The sequence below is a fragment of the Podarcis bocagei genome (genome assembly GCF_964188305.1).
Source record: "Podarcis bocagei genome assembly, chromosome: 4".
Taxonomy (NCBI): domain Eukaryota; kingdom Metazoa; phylum Chordata; class Lepidosauria; order Squamata; family Lacertidae; genus Podarcis; species Podarcis bocagei.
In genome coordinates, this window is record NC_138128.1 from 50,407,504 (window position 1) to 50,427,906 (window position 20,403).

General features: G+C 39.6%; 1 protein-coding gene and 2 long non-coding RNA genes across 9 annotated transcripts in view; 1 reads left to right on the forward strand and 2 right to left on the reverse strand.

Annotated features, from left to right (window-relative positions):
• SMC3 (structural maintenance of chromosomes 3) overlaps positions 1–19,049 on the forward strand; it is a 30,838-nt gene extending 11,789 nt beyond the window's left edge. Inside the window, exons 11-29 of the mRNA XM_081189354.1 lie at positions 357–521; positions 1,493–1,614; positions 2,604–2,817; positions 4,784–4,887; positions 6,046–6,145; positions 6,598–6,758; positions 7,013–7,154; positions 7,512–7,662; positions 8,069–8,221; positions 9,323–9,474; positions 10,283–10,441; positions 11,639–11,746; positions 12,115–12,223; positions 12,581–12,828; positions 12,918–13,130; positions 13,920–14,111; positions 14,208–14,385; positions 15,357–15,463; positions 17,129–19,049. Coding sequence (XP_081045480.1) covers positions 357–521; positions 1,493–1,614; positions 2,604–2,817; positions 4,784–4,887; positions 6,046–6,145; positions 6,598–6,758; positions 7,013–7,154; positions 7,512–7,662; positions 8,069–8,221; positions 9,323–9,474; positions 10,283–10,441; positions 11,639–11,746; positions 12,115–12,223; positions 12,581–12,828; positions 12,918–13,130; positions 13,920–14,111; positions 14,208–14,385; positions 15,357–15,463; positions 17,129–17,200 — 2,850 coding nt within the window. The 3' untranslated portion in view covers positions 17,201–19,049. The remainder of the gene's footprint in view (positions 1–356; positions 522–1,492; positions 1,615–2,603; positions 2,818–4,783; positions 4,888–6,045; positions 6,146–6,597; positions 6,759–7,012; positions 7,155–7,511; positions 7,663–8,068; positions 8,222–9,322; positions 9,475–10,282; positions 10,442–11,638; positions 11,747–12,114; positions 12,224–12,580; positions 12,829–12,917; positions 13,131–13,919; positions 14,112–14,207; positions 14,386–15,356; positions 15,464–17,128) is intronic.
• LOC308584621 lies at positions 8,492–9,314 on the reverse strand. The gene is made up of 2 exons (XR_014006957.1): positions 8,793–9,314; positions 8,492–8,725 (listed from the first exon to the last, which is right to left on the reverse strand). It is a non-coding gene; the product is annotated as an uncharacterized lncRNA (long non-coding RNA).
• The window catches only part of LOC308584614, a 33,887-nt gene continuing 27,870 nt past the window's right edge, over positions 14,387–20,403 (reverse strand). For all 7 annotated transcript variants that reach the window (XR_014006944.1, XR_014006945.1, XR_014006946.1 and 4 more), the window contains one exon: positions 14,387–15,027. This is a non-coding gene — a long non-coding RNA (uncharacterized lncRNA). The remainder of the gene's footprint in view (positions 15,028–20,403) is intronic.

The window sequence follows — 20,403 nt, forward strand, 5'->3', positions numbered from 1 at the left end:
CTCATAAATGTTAATCAAATAGTAGATCTCTCAACTGGGAGATTTAAATCTTTGCCCAAGGCTGCTCTTAAGTCCTCATAGATTGGGCACATGAGTCAGTAGTTGCTTCTGTTTTACAGTTGCCTTAATCTATAGTAACAAGCAACAGAGACTCTGGATGGGGTGTGAAAAAGACAGAATTGCATGTTTTCATCCATATGATGCATTGTTGATAGAGAGTGCATTTGGTGACATGTCACACTATATGTGCATCTCCTTGGCTAGACCTATCATTATGTAATGAGAATTGTTTTAGTTTTAAAATTATGTAACCTGTTGTACTTTTCCAATCTTCTGTTGATGTGTTGTGTTTGTAGGAAATTGAACGGCAGGTCCGAGAACTTAAAACCAAGATTTCAGCTATGAAGGAAGAAAAGGAGCAGCTCAGTGCTGAAAGACAGGAACAGATTAAACAGAGGACCAAACTAGAGCTTAAAACAAAAGACTTGCAAGATGAACTGGCTGGAAATAGCGAACAACGGGTAAGGGCTGGAGGTTGGTTAGTTGTAGGATAACATGCCAGGGTGTATTTTATTTTGTCTTTTGGGACTCTCTCATTAGAATGTAGAAACTGCAGGGCAAATAATTCTTCTGTTTTATAAAAGGACAGCTGGGGTAAGATGACAGTTGTTCTCTGTTCTCTGGCTATCTAGACTGCCATAGTGAAAAAAAGAGTACCTGTCTTTCTAATTAAAACACAGCAAGGTCATTCTTTTTCTCTGTTTGGATCAAAACTGGTTTGGGGGTAACACATTAAAGTATAATATTTCATAAGAAACAACGGAGTAGATACGGATTATGGCTAAATTTGTTTATATACCACTTTCCAAGCCAGTGCTGGGTGTGCCATGGATGCAGAGTAAACAGTAGTCTGTACATAGTCTACGGTTGGTACATATTGAGAAAGTCTATAAGAGCAGCCAATTTCAGATTTGAACTATATCAAGCTTTTTTGCTGTCCGTATAAATTCCTTACTGAAGTGCTTATTTAATAGCATTCCACAAGAAGAGCTTGTTCACAGGTTACTGTTCTTGTTAAAGTTACAGATAGGTAGCCGTGTTGGTCTGCCATAGTCAAAATAAAAAAATTCCTTCCAGTAGCACCTTAAAGACCAACTAAGTTAGTTCTTGGTATGAGCTTTTGTGTGCATGCTCACGAAAGCTCATACCAAGAACTAACTTAGTTGGTCTTTAAGGTCCTACTGGAAGGAATTTTTTTATTTGTTCTTGTTAAAGGCAGCAGTCTATGATAGCTTATTGCTAAGTAGCTCTATTAAAATTGGGGATGCACAGATGCTGCTTTGAAGTTTGGTAAGCTGTAAACTGGACCAAAGCTTTTCTGAACATATAATTTCTAGTGCTTTTATAGCTACTGATTCTTTCACACCCAAAAACATTCTGATAAACCACTTCCCTTACTTATTGTTGACCATCATATTGTCTGTTTTTCCAGAAAAGACTCTTGAAAGAGAGGCAGAAACTTCTTGAGAAAATTGAAGAAAAACAAAAAGAACTAGCAGAAACAGAACCAAAGTTCAATAGTGTAAAAGAAAAAGAGGAACGAGGAATTGCCAGGTCTGTGTGCTGATTAGCAGTGGTATGAAAGGGAAATATGAGGAATACTTCTGCATATACAAGCTCTTCTTTTGTGAAGGAATTGGAAAGGTTCTCGTATAGATCATGCGATGAACAAGAAAATCATTTGGAATACATTTGGCATGGTTAACTCATTTAGAGCATGGTGCTGATAATGCAAGTTTGCAGGTTCAATCCCCATAAGGGACAGCTGCATATTTCAGCATTGCAGGGGGTTGACTATATGATTCTCAGGGTCCCTTCCAACTCTATGATTCTATGATCTTTGAACTTCCCTGTAAGAGAGAGAAGACACATACTAGTAGAATGGATGGAGCTGTCCTCTGTAAGAGGTAGTGGCGCAGGACTGAGTATAAGAGCTTAGTGTTTTCCTTCTGCCACTTGAAAATAAAATGTTTTCTGTCAACAGATAGAGGCTTGGGATTTTTATGTTTGAAAGTGCTGACCAAACTGAGCCTATCAGTGCAGTCCTAGAGATGTCTTCAGAAGTAAATCCCATTGCATTCCCGAGTAAATGTGTTAATAGTTGGAGTTAAATGAGAGAGCTTGATAAAATTTCAAAATAATAATAATAGGTATTTGAGCAAAACACAGTATAAAATAAAGGAAATAGTATATATCTTATCTCACTATCAAAAACATTTCAAAGCTTTCTCTTTCTTTCTTTCTCTCTCTCTCTCTCTCTCTCTCTCTCTCTCTCTCTCTCTCTGCATTATGAGACCTGTTGAAATAGAAGATGACTGAGTAGAAAGTGATAAAACAAGTTTAAAAGAGAAGCAATTGTTAAATAACAAAATTGAAAGAAAAGAACACAAGTGTTTCTTGAAATGACCTCTTTCAGTTCCCTGCTACAGTTTAATTCAAATTTGATGTGTCATGTTAAATATGAAGAATATGCTTCTCTGTTAGGTTTATAGCATTATAATTTCATTTTAAAAGGTTTCAGTTATGTTTTTCTCTTCCAACAGACTGGCACAGGCCACCCAGGAAAGAACAGATCTTTATGCAAAGCAAGGTCGAGGAAGTCAGTTTACATCAAAAGAAGAGAGAGATAAATGGATTAAAAAAGAACTGAAATCCTTAGATCAAGCCATCAATGACAAGAAACGACAGATTGCTGCTATACATAAAGATTTAGAAGACACGGAGGCTAACAAAGAGAAGAATCTGGAGCAGTATAGTGTAAGGATTTGAGTTTGGTGGTACAGAAATATTTGAATCAGGGTAAATTATAAGTACTGTATATAATCAGGGTTTCTGTATGGCTTCATACGCGTGGGTTGCGTTCACCACCATGCTGGCACAGTGAAAATTCCTTGCCCCCTCCCTCCCGTAAATACTCTTGAGGTTCAGGGAAGCCTTGAGAAACATCTGGAATGTGAGAAGGAGGCATTAGGAGACGCTCTTGTGGTGTTACCCTACAAAGAAGGGTGTAATAAAAATGCTGACCCTTCAGCCAAAAGAAGACAAACTCAGCACGTGGAAAGAGTTCATATTTGTTGCTGCAGCATAAATCTAGAGGCCCCAGTAGATATCTCCGAAAAGCTGGAACCCCAAACAAGGGGTGCAGAAAACTTTAATAATATTATAGAAAAGAGTGCATTTATGGCAGAAGCTTAAGCCATCCCAATTGGCTATCTCTACGCATGCTCAAGACATGCTCCTACGTACTGTGCAATACCATAGTTCTAAGCAAAGAAAATAAATTTACTATTGACTCATACAAATGTTGCATTCTATGCTGCCAGCCTTTCTGCTGTCTGTTACATGAAACCTAATCTGGGTAAGAAGAATGTAGTGCTTCTCTTCTTAGAAGATCTACCAAGGTTAGCTTGTTTTTCTCTGCTTTGGAAGCTGATAAGAGAGACACTGCTTGTTAGCAAAAAGACAAAAATGCAGCTTCTGTTCACAGATGGGGGTTGCAGGGAAAATTAGCAAACTGTCCAAGCTTCAAGGCCAAGACAGCACTGAATTCCTTGCAAAATAAGCAGGCAGGAAAGAGATGGCTATATTTCCAGTACATTTCCAATACAGGAGAGTTGTGGTTGTGGCTGTGATAACGTGTTTAAGCAGACTCAGCACTTAGCAAGCTGAGGTCACTTGTGTACAGTATCAGAGATGTGTTCTATGACAGAGGGTGTGAGCACAGGTGTGATTGCTATTGGTTCTGACATACGTCCTAGGTCACAATATTCCATCTGGGCCCCAGGTCATGACACCTAGGAATCGGTGGGGAGGAGGCATACCATTGGTGACTAATCAAAGGCATCTCCAAAAAAGAGACCTTTGACACGATCTGGTCTCCCTTTTTCTCTTTTATTGAAGAAGAGCAGCATAGTTTAATGCCACCACCATCACAGAGTTGTCTGTGGAGGGGATATGTTGATTGAAAATGTATTGTAACTTTTGAATACATTTTTTTTTTGGGGGGGGGAGTGGTGGTGAGGAGGAGGATGAATAAGAAATTGCAAGTTTTCCTTGTGTGAGCTACCTTGTGTGAACTCCCTGTTGGATGCAACCCATTATCTTGAAAATTCTATGATTTTGTTTTTAAAAACTGGAGGTGTAATTATGGTATAATTAAGTAAGCTACAAGTTCAACCCTTTATTTTGTCATCCTGTTTTCTGAATATTTTTAGAAGACATGCAGTGTGAGTTTGGAATTCTACTGGCCAATCCTGCCTCATGTAAACTACTAATCCCTTAACCTGGTCTCTTATGTTTCCATGCATAGGACATGTTTGGGGGGCGGGGGGCGTTGCAGAGCAAAGATTGTACAGGTTGGACCTGGGCTTATTAAATGTGCAGGTGTCAAATGGATCTGGAGTATGTGGGGCCAGTACAATATAAAGAGCATACTCCATATCACCTCGCTATTCACATGGGCTTGAGCCGTGAATGAAAACCTTCCAAGCAATTGTCAAATATGACTGTTCCATCTTTGTAGTCAAATGTACCCTATGCTGAAAGTAGCCAAAAATCTAAATTGCTCAGTTGTAACTTTAGTTTCTTATCAATGTTCTCTACAAGCTGTAAATAGGTTCTTTTATTTTATTCTAAACATAATTCTGCTTCTTAAGGGAACAAAATGTATTGGAGTCAAAATCATGAGATGTTGAATTTTAAAATACCTCCTTTTATGCATTAGAAACTGGATCAGGATCTTAATGAAGTGAAAGCTCGTGTTGAAGAACTGGACAGAAAATACTATGAAGTGAAGAACAAAAAAGATGAACTACAGAGTGAGAGAAAGTTAGTAATTTTTTTAAAGGGTTGACCTATCCTATATTGTGTGAATATGTACAGTGATGTATATAAATATTGATTACTCAGACATTAATAAATAAGGTTTCATTGTTTAACTATTATCGGTATAGGGTACAATCCATTGAGGGCCCTCACACTCAGGATAGGGCTTTTGTTCCAATAGAGATATTTGATTATAAAAAAGGAGGAAACACTTTTATTACTGATGACTCCTTCAGTACCCGTTCCACCTTCGACAGTGTTCTCTCAACTTTCTGGAGCTGGTTTTAGCAGGTTACTGGGAGTTGCAGAAGGGAAGAGGGACTGAAAAAAATCACTCATCCTCTAATGTTAGTGCACACAACTTAGGAATCAAAATCCCTTCTGTCAGTGGAAGGGGACCAGTTGGATTCATCCATGCAACAGAAGAGTGCACTGTACCTGGAAGCAAAGATTATAGCAGTGCTTGAATTTCTCTTATCTTATTAGTATAGGCACTGTTATACTCCAACCCATGGAGTTGACTCATAAAATCTGTGTTGAGATAGAAAACAATTATGGAGTGGAATATAGCTTCCTGGGAATCTGAGCTTTCATATTTCCCAGAGATTATAGCCATGATAGTTCTGGAGAAAAGTTTGAGAATGTGTAAGCACTGTTTTACTATCAGAGGGAACCTCATTCATGGATTCTAGCAATTAGGGCCTGGTTTTTAATTCTGTTTAATTCCAGGTTCCTACATTTGATGGCTGTTCTCCAACTTTCCCTTGCACTTCTTTTAGTACTCCAGCTATTTCAAAAATACTCTAAATTTCCCAAAATGTGAAACCTAGAGGCAGGGGGCTTGCATGAAGTACTATCTAATTTTTGGTTCTCCAGTCTTGGTGGCAAGGATTTTTGCTGTGTTAGAAAAAAGGAGTGATACTTTAAGAGATATATGACATATTGCCTCTTCTTGTTAGGGATAATAAATCATTTTGAGGAGCTATACACTGTAGAAGAGATTTAACAAAAGAGTTAATAGCATTAAAAAATACTTGTGGAAAGCTTTAGATTAGGACAAGGTTATTAGAAACCTTGCAATACCACTACCCTGATCTGGTATTTTATTCTGTTTTTCCTTGAAGATACGTTTTGTAACATGGAAGTGTACTATTTTTTCAGTTACTTGTGGAGAGAAGAGAATGCAGAACAGCAAGCTCTTGCTGCAAAACGGGAGGACTTGGAAAAGAAACAGCAGCTTCTTAGAGCAGCAACAGGAAAGGTGAGAGTCATAGCATGCTGTCATAATTACGATATATTTTCAGAAACTAATATAGTTCTTTTTCCTTCTGAAGAATTTTGTGGGGAATGGTCAGGCCAAAAGTAAAAATCAAAACTGTCTAAAGACAAATTCATTAGTATTACCAAGTCACAAATACAAACCAAACTGTGGTTTTTTAAATTAGCTTCTGTGGTCACCAATCACTTGCTTAAGTGCATACAGTTGCCCTATACTTAAACTTCAGTAGTTGTGTATATTAACTTGTCTGAATAAATAATGGATTCAGTGCTGCGTGCATTATAATGATCATTGCATTGCATAACATGTCCTGTTGGTATAAAACTGATGATAACTAAAAGTGGAGGAAATCCTTAGAGAGAGAAATAGTTATGGGGTTTACACTATTTCCACAAAGTATAGGAAGCTCAAGTAATTCTGCTTCATTATGACAGGCTATTCTAAATGGCATTGACAGCATAAACAAAGTCTTGGAGCATTTCCGTCGCAAAGGCATTAACCAACATGTTCAGAATGGCTATCATGGAATAGTAATGAATAACTTCGAGTGTGAGCCTGCTTTCTACACCTGTGTTGAAGTTACTGCAGGAAACAGGTATAGTTCTGATTACTAGGCTTTTTTCCTGTGGAAATGTTCAATGTGAACATATTAACTTTAAACCATTGTCTGCTAACACTTAAATTGGTGAATTGGGGCTTTTTTTCTAATAAATATTAGTGCATAAAACTTTTTGGTTCCATAGGATTTTTTTCTTGGTAGTGCTTGATGGCATGTAGGAGGGGAGACAATGCAGTTTTAATTTAAGATAAAACATTCATTCAACTTTGTTCTCTCTCTTTTCATGTTAGGCTTTTTTATCATATTGTAGACTCTGATGAAGTTAGTACCAAGATATTAATGGAGTTCAATAAAATGAATCTACCTGGAGAAGTAACTTTTCTGCCTCTGAACAAGCTGGATGTTAGAGATACTGCATACCCTGAAACCAATGTGAGTCTGCCGTCATCGTCTTCTTTAAATAGCAAATTGTCCTGTTAGGCCTACATACTTGTAATCGTTTCAGTGCTATTTTGGCCACAAATAAAATGATTGCAAAGGTGGATGCAACCTGTATTTCATTTGTCCCTGCATGTTGCCGTTCTAAACCTGTCTTTTAGCCAGGTTATTTTCCTTTAATTTAAGGGAATCCTTGTGTGATTTACTTACATTCTAGATTATTATATTCTACATTTCAATTATTTGTATTTTTGGCACCAGGTTGGCTTTTTTATCGTATACATTTTGTACCTGAAAATAAATGAAGTACACTTGTACTTCTTTTTAACTGTTTAATATTTTTGCTTTCAGGATGCTATTCCTATGATCAGTAAACTAAGATACAATCCAAGATTTGATAAAGCCTTCAAGCATGTTTTTGGAAAGACTCTTATTTGTCGTAGTATGGAAGTGTCTACCCAGCTGGCCAGAGCTTTTACTATGGATTGTATTACTCTGGAAGGTATGACTTAGGTTCAATTTTATTTGCAAAGGAAAGAGATTTCACAGTTTACTTGGCTCTTTGTCAGCTATTCAACAAAGCATATATAATTCATTGTGTTCTGATAAGCTGAATTTGTTGTGTACTAGTTCTCTCCCAAACCCTGTTCTGGCTATATATTGAAAAGGCCAGTTCATACAAATGTAATTGCTTGATTTTTAGAATAACTTAGGTAGAGCTGTAAATGTTTTTCATTAAGTGTTAATAATAATTTTAAAGCGGCAGAAGGGGAATTTCCAGCCCACAGGCCTAACTAGTTCTTCTAGGCCTTTCAACTTGGCCGGCAGGGCCATTTCAACCAAGTCACACTCACCTGCCCTACATCAGATTAGCTTCTATTCTTAACAAATATATTCCCCGCCCCCAGGTGATCAAGTCAGCCACCGAGGGGCTTTGACTGGGGGTTATTACGACACAAGAAAGTCTCGACTTGAACTGCAGAAAGATGTAAGAAAGGTGGAAGAAGAACTAGGAGAACTTGAAGCAAAGCTCAATGAAAACCTGCGAAGAAACATTGAAAATATCCTTCATAGTGCTTGTTCATATGTGGAGGATGTTGCTGGTGGGATTGCTTATTTGCCTGTTTCTCAGTAAAATAACTGCATTGTGTGTAAGGGAATGGATGACTGAGGTACAAATAGTGTGTGAATGCTGTTGGTAGTTTTGTATGTGTCTCAGTGTACATGCATTTGTCTTCTGCATGAAGGCGAGTAAGAGATGACATAATAGAAGTTAATAAAAGTAACCCTGGCGTGGAGAAAGTAGATAGAGAAAAGTGGGGGGGGGGGTTCTGTCTCATGACACTAGAACTCATGAATAACCAATGAAGCAGTGTTGGAAGATTCAAGATGGATAAAAGAAACTACTACTTCATGCAACACATGGTTAAACTGTGGAACTCACTCCCACAGGAGGCAGTGATGGCCATGAACGTGGGTGGCTTTAAGCGCAGTGGCCAAATTCATGAAGGAAAGGGCTGTCAGTGGTTCCTGGCCATGATGGTTATGCTCTTCCTCCACAGTTGCTGGAAACCACAGAAGGGGAGAGTGCTCTTGTGGTAGAATCCTGCTTGCTGGTTTCTGACAGGCAACCGTTCAGCCACTGTAAGAACAGGTTGCTGGAGTAGATGAGCCATTGGCCTGATCCAGCAGGCTCTTCTTACGTTCTTATGCTTTGGTCACTGTTTGGGAAACTCAGAAGAGAAAAAGTAGTGTAGGTATATTCTGTTGCCAAGAAGCAGTCAAGATTTGCTCGGCCTAGAACAGAAAAAGGGGCCTTAACGGTATATTTGCAGAGAGTAGCTCTTCACCAGTAGCGTTGTAGAAACTGAACAAATATGCCAGGAGTTTTGCTCAAAAAGTGCATTTGAGATTGTTTGCGGTCACGTCTGGTAGGTGATTAGCTTGTAAGTACAATTTTATACCCAGCCATATTGTAACTTGCATTGCATTTGTTTATAGAAGGTTGTGGCATGTAGTATTTCTGTCCATGTTAATATGCTATGATTTGTAAACAGCCTTTATTGCTGTAAAAGGATTAATTTTTTAAGACCAATAACATACTGATTTTATATCATTCATAATGTTCACGATGATCAGAATTTTTCCTTAGCACACTGCACGGATTAATAATGAAATTGATCAGCTAATGAATCAGATGCAACAGATTGAAACCCAACAAAGAAAATTCAAAGCTTCCAGAGACAGCATCTTATCGGAAATGAAAATGTTGAAAGAGAAGAGACAGCAGTCAGAGAAAACATTTATGCCTAAGGTATGGGATCATAGATTTGTAGAGTTGGAAGGGACCATGAGGGTCATCTAGCCCAACTCTCTGCAATACAGGAATATTTTGCTCGAACTCACAGCCCTGAGATTAAGAGTCTCTTGCTCTACTGATTTGAGCTATCAACAGATATTTGAGAACATGTGCAACTCCAACTATAATCCTAACACTTGACTCGCAGTGGCTGGTTTAATGAAATAGAGCAACCACCGGTGCATCCACAGCCCAGTCACTTGTGCTAGTCATGGCGGCAGCAGGGAAAAATCACCCCTTTGCTAGTTCAGTTCCCTGGCTGAATCAGGCTAATTGCCGTCATATGACAGCAGTAGGGCCTGCTCAGGATCCAGCAGATCCTGTGCTTACCAGTGGGCATTCCCCCGATGGTGGAACTTCCCCAGCAGCAGAGTCTAGTAAAGGGCCACCTCCGCTCCATCCAAACCCCCTCCAGCATGACAGTTCAAGGGCTTTGATTGCTCTTCCTGCACAGCAGATTATACTTTAATTATCTGGATTGTTCAGTGTGCTATCCAGTAGATTAACTGATTTAAAAAAAGGAATCAAGCAAGTGAAAGAATAGTAATGCTTATGATTATTTCTCAGTCCAGTTTCATATTCCCTGAGAGTCCCTAAGGCTGCAGAGTAGGATTTTACTTCTGAGTAGGTACATATATGAATGAGATCCCTGTTGTTGCTTATTGCGCTTAAGCCTTTTTTATATGGCATTTGCTGCTAGGTCACATAATTAGATAAACTGGAAGGCTTATTTCATAATACTCACATTTAATTTTTTCTTCAGCAACGCAGCTTACAAAGTTTGGAGGCAAGTTTACATGCTATGGAATCAACCCGGGAGTCTTTAAAAGCAGAACTGGGGACAGACCTGTTGTCGCAGCTCAGTTTAGAGGACCAGAAACGAGTTGATGCACTTAATGATGAGATCCGACAGCTACAGCAAGTAAGGACACTTAAAATGAAAAATAAAATTGCTGTGATTAAGAATGTTGGGAAATTATGTACAAAAGCCTGTTCAGAACTATTTCCTTCCCCACTTTCTACCTTTGCTACCTTTTCATTTTGTAGTAAAAATAGTGTGATACCAATGTTTGTCATGCATAGAGCTGACCCACTGAAATCAATGGATGCCCATAGATTTCAGTGGGCTTGCTAGAATGTTCTTATAAAACATGTATGTAAATAGTGGAGAGCATAAAGCATTTAATGAAATACCAGTAAACAGTTTTAGCTGATAACTTTAGTTTTGTAAACCAATTTGAGGTTTTAGTAACTGTCAGGGGTTCAGGAGCAGAGGCGAGGGCAAGGGAGGAAACAGAGAGCGAGGGGGAGGAGTCCGAAGGAAAGATGAGCGATGACGACGACCCGAGATCTCCGAGTCTTTCCAGTGAATCGGAAGATTCACAGAAAGGAGCGCCAGTGGCCAGAGCGAGGGGGGAGATCAAGGGGACACCCCAGGAAAAAGGGACAAAAGGGGGTTCAGAGAGCAGCAGTTGGAAATCGGGGCCAACGTCCCCAACAGAGCGCAGTGAGGAGGAAGGGCGCCAGGTATCGGGATCCGGCGACTCGCCGCAGGGGGGAGGGCATGAGTCAGGAGTGGCCACACCCCCATCGGGGAGCGAAGGAACGGTCAAGCGGAAAGTGGGAGGTTGGGCGCGCGCGCCAAGTTCAAATGCACAGGAAGGCGGCAGAGTAAGCAGCCCGGAAAGGGAGCCAGGTCCTAAAGCCCGCCGCAAGGAGACAGAAGGGTCCGGGGGGTCAGCGTCAGAAGAATCCAGGAAGGAAGAGACCACGGGGGGCAGAGGGACCCAGAGAAGGAGGGGAAGGCGGAAAAGGTGGAGTAAGGCGAGGTTATTAAGTTGGTGTACAGGAGGCGGGGACTCAGACGGAGCTTCGCCGGTCTAGCTGATAAGACGTAGGGCTGCCTGCGGCAGTTTGAAATTGGAAACTGTAACTCAATAAAGACTTTTATAAAGTGAACGCTGGCTAACGTGATCCTCTGTGAGCTAGGATCTGGAAGCAGCCCTGACAGTAACATAAAGCGATGTATAAATATTGTGAAATAAAATTATTTTTTTAAACAATCAGCCAACAATATTTAGTTGTTTTTGTATATCCATATGTATTTCTTGGTTTATAGGAAAACAGACAGCTTTTGAATGAAAGGATCAAGCTTGAGGGGATCATCACACGAGTCGAGACTTATCTGAATGAGAATTTGAGAAAGCGCTTAGACCAAGTTGAACAGGTAAGATATTTTATTTTGATCCACTCCATTCTTAACATTTTTTAAAAAACCATTTTAAAATCATCACAGTGACTCGGTATTTACTGCTGTGTCTCTAAGTTAGTGGATGTTCACATAATATTTATTTATTGAACTGCCAACATTCAACAAATTTTGGAGAATCCTATGATGACACAAATATAAATTCTCTTTATGCAATTTTTGGTGTGAAGCTGCAGTCTATATATTTCTAATCAATTATAAAAATGAGCTGTTCAATAATACTATATTGTAAACCATGAAAAGTAACCTCTTCTATGTAGTATAGTCTATAGTTTCCTTATTTGCATAGGCTGAACTTGCATGCTGTTAACATTTTGCATTTTTAGGAGCTGAATGAGCTGAGAGAGACAGAAGGTGGCACTGTTCTTACAGCAACAACATCAGAGCTTGAGGCTATCAACAAACGAGTGAAAGATACGCTGGCACGCTCAGAAGGTTGGTAATCAAGAGAAGGTGACATATCTAGTATATTTTATTAAAATATTCTAAAATACAGTTAACTTAAAGTATTCCAAGAACAATTAACAAAGATTATAACATTGAAATGAAATCATGTTCAAAGAGTATACAGTACAAATAGTACAAAGGAGGATATAGAATAAGTAGAACTGGTAGCACAATCCTGGACACATTAGCTGTGCTTCCCATTAAGCCCTCCAGAAGGATACAAACTATAAAAGCTTATTGGACTCCCTTGTGCAATGGATTCCATGGCTTCTTTCTGAAGCTGCTGCTAGAAGTTGTAGTGGATGCTGTTACGTTTTTATACTATTCTTTAATTTGTTATACTAGATCTGGACAATTCAATTGATAAAACAGAAGCAGGAATCAAAGAACTCCAAAAGAGCATGGAGCGCTGGAAGAACATGGAGAAAGAGCACATGGATGCTATTAATCATGACACAAAAGAGCTTGAAAAAATGACTAACCGGCAAGGCATGCTTCTGAAGAAGAAGGAGGAGTGTATGAAGAAAATCAGGGAATTGGGGTCACTTCCCCAGGAAGCGTTCGAAAAATACCAGACTTTGAGCCTGAAGCAGGTAACAAAAGTGTTGAGAGCTCATCTCCAGAGACAGTGAGTGGTGGTTCATACCATGCTCTGATCGATTTTCTCAATTCTTTTATACAGCTATTTCGCAAACTGGAACAATGCAACACAGAACTGAAAAAATACAGTCATGTCAATAAAAAAGCTCTAGATCAGTTTGTGAACTTCTCAGAGCAGAAGGAGAAGTTGATAAAACGTCAAGAAGAGTTGGACAGGGGCTACAAGTCCATCATGGAGTTGATGAATGTCCTTGAACTCAGAAAATATGAAGCTATCCAGCTGACATTCAAACAGGTATTATTTGGCACCCATTGTGAGTGACAAGGCTGTTTGGCATGCTTTGAATTGCATGTTAGAAACAATTGTATTATGTATTTTGCATGTGTTCATATTTGTAAAGTTCATAAATTGTCACCTGGTTTTATTTTTACAAGCAAACTGAGGTTACTGAAATCTTAGCAAGAAATTATTCACTCTGTGAAAAGATCCTAACAGAGGCACATGTCTCAGACTAGATTCTAACCAGATTGTACATATTTGTAGGTGCTATGAGTTTGATATAGGATAAACCTGCCCTTGACCCCACCAACTGCAGTATTGGCGTTTGGTGCATGTGTGAAGAGACTCTGCTTGCATATCAATACTCTACACAAGAGAAGAGATCCTGAGCCAATCCAGATTCTCTATCCCCACCCCCACCCCTGTGCACACATGGAGGAACTTTGTGTACATATGTTGTTGCAAGCATAGGGTCCCTTATACACACAGAGTATAGGGAGCCAGCCCATACAGTCCCCAGTCTTTTGTCATTCAAGTTTTTTGTTTTGCCACAAGTGCCAGTGGCAAGCACCACTTTGCTACTTTGTGTTTAGTGCACTTTGGAAACACTGAATCAGCAGTTATTAGAGTACTTCTTTAATCGGGTGATGGGATGGGATTTTCTAGGACGAACTCTTATGGCAATACTTTACCAATGTACCTTTTGAAATCCTTTTAAATTACTTTTACAAAATTTGTCTGTCAGAAAAAGCCTTCAGGTTATTTGTGCAAAGATTAATATGGATTGAATTACACTTTCTCAAGGTCTCAAAGAACTTCAGCGAAGTCTTTCAGAAGCTGGTGCCTGGGGGGAAAGCTACACTCGTGATGAAGAAAGGTGATGTGGAAGGCAGTCAATCTCAAGATGAAGGTGAAGGTGGTGCTGAGAGTGAAAAGGGATCAGGATCTCAAAGTAGTGTTCCTTCTGTAGACCAGTTCACTGGAGTTGGGATTAGGGTAATGGAATATTTTACCTTGCACTCTCATGACCACAAATTATATTATGGTAATGCTTAAGAATTAGCAGTAACTAATCTTTCATTGTTCCTGCAGGTGTCATTTACTGGCAAACAAGGTGAAATGAGAGAGATGCAGCAGCTTTCTGGTGGACAGAAGTCACTTGTAGCTCTAGCCTTAATTTTTGCTATCCAGAAATGTGACCCTGCGCCGTTTTACCTCTTTGATGAAATTGATCAAGCCCTAGATGCCCAGCATAGAAAGGCAGTTTCAGGTAGAGTCTTGGGTATTTTATTGTTCTACACAATGCTACATATTACTTCTCTATCTAATTGCAGTTACAAAGAAAGCTTCTCATAATAAAAATAATTGGGATTATAGTTTCACTATAGCTGCTTAATGTGGCATATGTGTGTCTTGTAGCTGTCCTCTGGGGTACAGAAGTGAACTGCTGTTATGCTTTTCGGGAACATGGTTGGCTGTTTCACTGTAGCTGAAGGAAGGAACACAGGGAGATATTTGCCACTTCAAGTTGACCAGTTCCCTAGCTCTGTGGATTCCCCAGATATGTCTGGGTCTCACTGATGGGAATGACATTGTAATAGTAAGGCCGAGTATGACTTCTAGAAGGTAATCTGGCTTTATTAAGATGTGTAAACCTTATAAACCAACCTGGGCTCTGCATTTGGGGCCCTTCTTCGTCCAGAGGATGGCAACATGAGAATGGGCCTTTTCTGCAGTGGCTCCCTGTTTGTGGAATACTCTCCTCAGGGAGATTAGGCTGGTGCCTTCATTATATATATTTTTAGATACCAGGCGAAAGCATTTTTCTTCAACCAAGCCTTATTGCTACTGCTTCCATCAACCTTGGAAAAGTTTTCATAGTGGCAGTCCCAATCCTGCTCTGGCACATTATCTGGAATGACAAAAGAACAGTGCAGCAGCCAGGAAGATGGAGTTACCCCTTGATTTCTTGACTGGTATATTCCCAATTATATATTTCTTCCAAGTCCTTCCACATTTATTCCATACATGATGAATCAAATGCTGACCAAATCGAGCTCCTGTGACAGTTTACAGAATAGTCATGTGATGCCCACTCGAACCAATTGCTGAAATTTGCTTGCATTTTAATATCACACTTTGTTATGGACCAGAACTTTCTGCATTTTATTACTTACCCACTAAAGAAATGCCTGGAAAATTATTTCAATGTTCGTTGAGAAATTTGTTTTACTTCCCCAGATATGATCATGGAACTGGCAGAACATGCTCAGTTTATTACCACAACTTTCAGGCCGGAACTGCTTGAGTCTGCTGATAAATTTTATGGTGTAAAATTCAGAAATAAGGTATGCAATTATAAAGCGTGTTAAATAAATTATTGTAGGCAATGGCTGAAGTCCCTCCAAAGCATGATGGGACACTGTTACCATAAATAATAAATCTGGAACTTGCTTATAAATCACTTCATTAACAATAAAGGCACATGAATTCAACAGGCTTATGTTCAAGGCTGCGATGGCCTCTGACACATTTCGAGTGACTTGATTGCTAGTGTTTGCATAGATTTCAGCTTCATTTGACTGACTGAAGGCAAGGGTAGTACTGCACAGATGTCTAGATACACAGACATTTCGGAACATATGACTGGAGGGTTTTTATTTTTTACCTTTATTATTTTTAGCACAAAGTACGTGCTGTCCTCCTTCTAGGCTGCTTTCTGTAGATGAGTCTAAAAGTAGGAGAGTATGCACTCCATTCTATTAAAGATCCTGTGCCAAGAGTTTGAATTGTGCTGTTTGTATAAAATACGTAACTCTTGTCATTTAGAGTGCAGACCAAAGCCGTGATGTGTCACACTTGGGGGTGGTGTGTGTGGATGGGATGGTCATCCTCCACCAGTCCAAAACAGCCCCACTGACTGTGAAGTGTAGCTCTATTAACTTGGAGCTCCCTTTTTCTTCCACTGAAAGTGCAGGCTGGCAGAAGAACCACTGGCATGAAGGTTCAAAACAGGGTGTTTGAGCGCTGCCCCGCTGGCCTCACTTGATGGCCTGTACCCACACCTGGGAGGGACAAGCTTGTGGATACAGTGGTTGCTTTGCCACTTCCTTGTGTTGCACCGCTGCCCAGCCAGGGTTTGAATTGCTCTGGCTGATTATTTTGCTCTGCCTTTGCTGCTCATAGGTGGTGGGATCAGGTATGCAGGACTCTAAAAGCTCTGAGTAATGGAAATCTTGTTCTGACACTCACCACTCCAGTTTCTGAAACATCACAAGGCAGTGTCCATTCACTTTCAAATACAGGCGTCTCCCCACTTACGCTGGGGTTACATTCTGGGGCCCTGAATGCATAAGCAAATATTTTGTAAGTGGGGCTAAAAAGCCTCCAAATGCCCGTTTTCCCCTGCTGCCCAGCAATCTCTTTCCCACTCTCTCTCCACACCTAGAGTTAAAGTTCTGGGGCCAGCTGGAGACTGGAGGTTGCACAGAGAAGTGGCTGCTGTGCTACTGTGCACATCAGTTGCTAGGTGGGGAGAATGAGCAGCCTACACAAAGCCCTGCTGTATCTCTCATCTCTTTGGGGCTTCCTCCACCCTCACTGAAGTCTTCCTAGGGCTCCAGGGAGGGTCTCCTCACTGGCCACAAGGACTCTCCAGCTCTCTCCTGCCATTTCCTGGTTTTAATCTCTTTATTTATTTCCTGACACCGTGCATATTTGTGGTCATGTGCAAGTTGATTGTGTCTAAATGGGAGGATGCCTGTACATATTTGCAAGCATAAAGGTTAGAAATGGAAGCTGGATTTAGGATGCAGTATTGCATGCTGAGATTTTCAAAATGTAGAGTTGTGTGTGTAACATTTGGTAGAATGATTTTGCCTGGCTCATACATTAATTACACAGTTACAAATTTACAGTACTGTAGAGGGAGAGTGCTTCATAAACACCATGGAGCTGTTATGTTGGCTAGCCTCTTCATTGATTTCAATACTGTGTTTCTTTTTCTGATTTAGGTCAGTCATATTGATGTGATCACAGCAGAGATGGCCAAAGACTTTGTGGAAGATGATACTACTCATGGATAAGTGGCAGAGAGCTGTCAGCCTGTTGGGAAAGTCTGTAAAATATTTGTTTCTACACTGGGCAGCTGTGTAAAATCTGAATTACATTGTGACTGTTCAAAAGCTATTTTAACGTAAGTTAATGGAGCATCTGAATATTATGACTTCTGTATACATTGGATTCCATTTTACATATGTGCTGTTAAATTCTTTTATAAAATACCTGTTAATTTTACCTTCATACTATACCTGTAGCTTTAAAAATGTACTTTTAATGTGTCTTTTTTGCTGTTTTAACTTTTTGGAGTTTTAAATGCCAGTTCTTCCTTCCCAGTTACAATTTTAATGTTTATACTGCCTCACATGGTTTTTTAAAATAGCTTCAATAAAATAATTGTTTTTAATGCTGTAATTTAGATACATGTTCTTGATATTGGGAACTGCTATACTGTCTACTATCACTTCATGTAGAATGCAGTTTGTTTATGTGTATGGAGATCAATATTTGGCAATAGAGCTTATAGATGAATTTACTCCTGGCTTGTAGGTCACTGGCTTTTTAGATGTCATGATAGGTTACAGAGATTGGTTGTAAATCTTTACGTAAGCTTCTGCTTGTGATTTATGGGCTTCGGTGCCTCACAATCAGATAGGTTTTCTATTCCATCATCTTTACTCTATTTTATAGCTTAGGAACTCATGCAACTCTGAACACCTATCATGCTCCACTTCAAGTTAGTTATATGCACAGCATCTGTTCTGGTTAAATGAAGTATCTCATATTTCTACCATTTTCATTGCTAGATAGCATGGGGTGGGGAATTTTGATTCTACATAATTTGATGTATTAGTGCAACATACTTATTCTACAGATGTTTTACAACTTTGGCCTTCCAGTTATTACTGAACTACAACTCCCATCAGTGCTAGCAAAGTTGGCCAATGGCCAGGGATTATGAAAGCTGTAGTTCAGCAGCAACTGGGTCATTCATATAGATTCTCCCACAGATTAGATCTAAGATTAAAATCATGAGTTATCCCAATCTATGAGTGACTCCACAAGTATGTCACCTCCTTTTTCAGTATAGCCATGTCAAAGAGAGAGAGAGGTTTACATCCTTCACACATGATATCATTGCAGAAGTGGAGCACTCTGGAGAACAAGACTTATGTGAGAATTTACCTCAAAGTACCTTCCTTGATCATCTTCAATTGTACAAAGCAAGCAAGCAAACAAAAACAAAAACCCATTCAGATGCATCAGCTGTGCTGCATTAGCAGGAAAAAGATATTAGTTTGGTTTAATACTGACCCCCTCCCCTAGCAATTTAGGATAGTAGCCAAGCAATGTAGGATTAGTTCCATGTTTATGTCTGACTAGATTCAGATGGGCGATCCAAAATATATTATTTGCTATTGGCAGAGCCAAACTAGCAGCTGGTGGCATTGTAAAATAAAACTTTTAGAATGCCAAGCCAGGGAGGCAAGCCAAGGCTTCATTTAGTGTTGCTCGAGTAAACAATCTCTTAATACTTCAAAGTGTTTTAAAAATCTGTGCATAGGTTTACTTTCTTTTTTACAAAGTACAGTTTTTAAGGAGCTGATCAGTAAATGCTTTAAAAATAATAATAATGAAATTGCATTGTTGAAGCTGTTGCACGATACAAACATTTTTCCTTAGTGTCACTATTGTACCAGATTAGGCATTAGCACGTGGCATTCTTGGCAGGTGAGCAGCCACCCCACCCCACCCGCTCAACATGTTTTGTTTTAAACTGTTTTTAATGTTGTATTTTAAATTGTTGTAACCTGCCCTCACCCTTACGGGTGAAGAAATTTATTATTATTAATAATAAAAAATAAAAGTCAGAAAGCTGTGTTTGGGCTTTGTAAGGTAACAGCGTTACAGTTAGCGCCTTTCCAAAGAACACGAAACCAGGGTAAGCACTGCGACCCTGGAATTTCTTACTTCTTGGAATATAGTGAGGTGAGCCCAAGAGTATTTTCAAATCTTTGTTCTCCATTCTTTTGTGAAACGGAGGACAGGAAACATTCCTATTATCAGGAGCAGATAATATATAATAACTTCACCTCAACTCAGAATCTGTGGATTTTGCTTGAAAATTCTCCAGGTTTTTACACATTCTCTGAATATTTGTTAGCGAGCTGGTTCCCCCGCATTAGTATTTGCTTAATACACAATGGATGGTTTTTAGTATTGACAAGTGTTAGTTGTTACACAATAGTTTATCACCCTTGTTTTCAGACTCTTGGTCATCAGGGATTCATTTCCACATCTGCCAAGGATTCCCTGCATATCTGGTCACAGAGGCCTTGTAGACCACACAGAATTATAGTGCATGTCTTAGGAGAGGTGCAGGGGAACTAGTAGCCCTCCAGATTTGTTGGACTACAACTACCATTCCTGACAATTGGATGTGCTGACTGGAGCTGATGGGAGCTGGGGTGGACACAGATTCTATATCAAGTTCTAGAAGTACTGACTGTGGAGCAGAACACAACCAATTTTAATGTTGGTGGACAAACTTAATTTCAGACATGAGATTAATTGAACCTGGCAGGCATAAAGTGTGCATTCTACCACTGAGCTGTGGCCCCTATCCTCGTGGTAGGCTTAGTTCTGATTTCAGTGCCAGGGCTGAATCCTAGAATGGATGTGCAGAACTTTTCAACTGTTGATTAGGGATGGGCAAATCTGTCAATTTTTATTTCTCTGTTTTCTCATTTTTCAAAGCTCAAGTTCCATTCTCCACATTGCCACTTTACTGTGTGAATCTTATTCAAAACCCTCATGAACACTCATCATTTCAGCATATTTGATTGTATCCAGTTTTCCCTAACACATTTTTGCAAAGCAATTTTCCATAATATATACATTTTTATGCACACTTTACCCCAGAAGATGCTTTTTTGTAAACGTTACTAGACGAAACCTGCATTGCAAAATTCAGAGGTCAAAGGATGGCTGTGTTTTGGTTCTTGTAATGTTTTGGAAAGTGAATTTGATGAATTCTCCTATAAATGCAAACTGAATCGAATCCGCCCGCCCCCATCTCTATGACTGACCAATTTGGTGATTTGTTTTATTTTGTTCTGAAAAAAAGCATGCTAAACTACATCCCTTCCTCATCTGATACTGCACATCTAATTGATTGGCTGAGAAGTATGTGGTAACAGCATATTTCAGCATCACTGGGGAGTTCTCA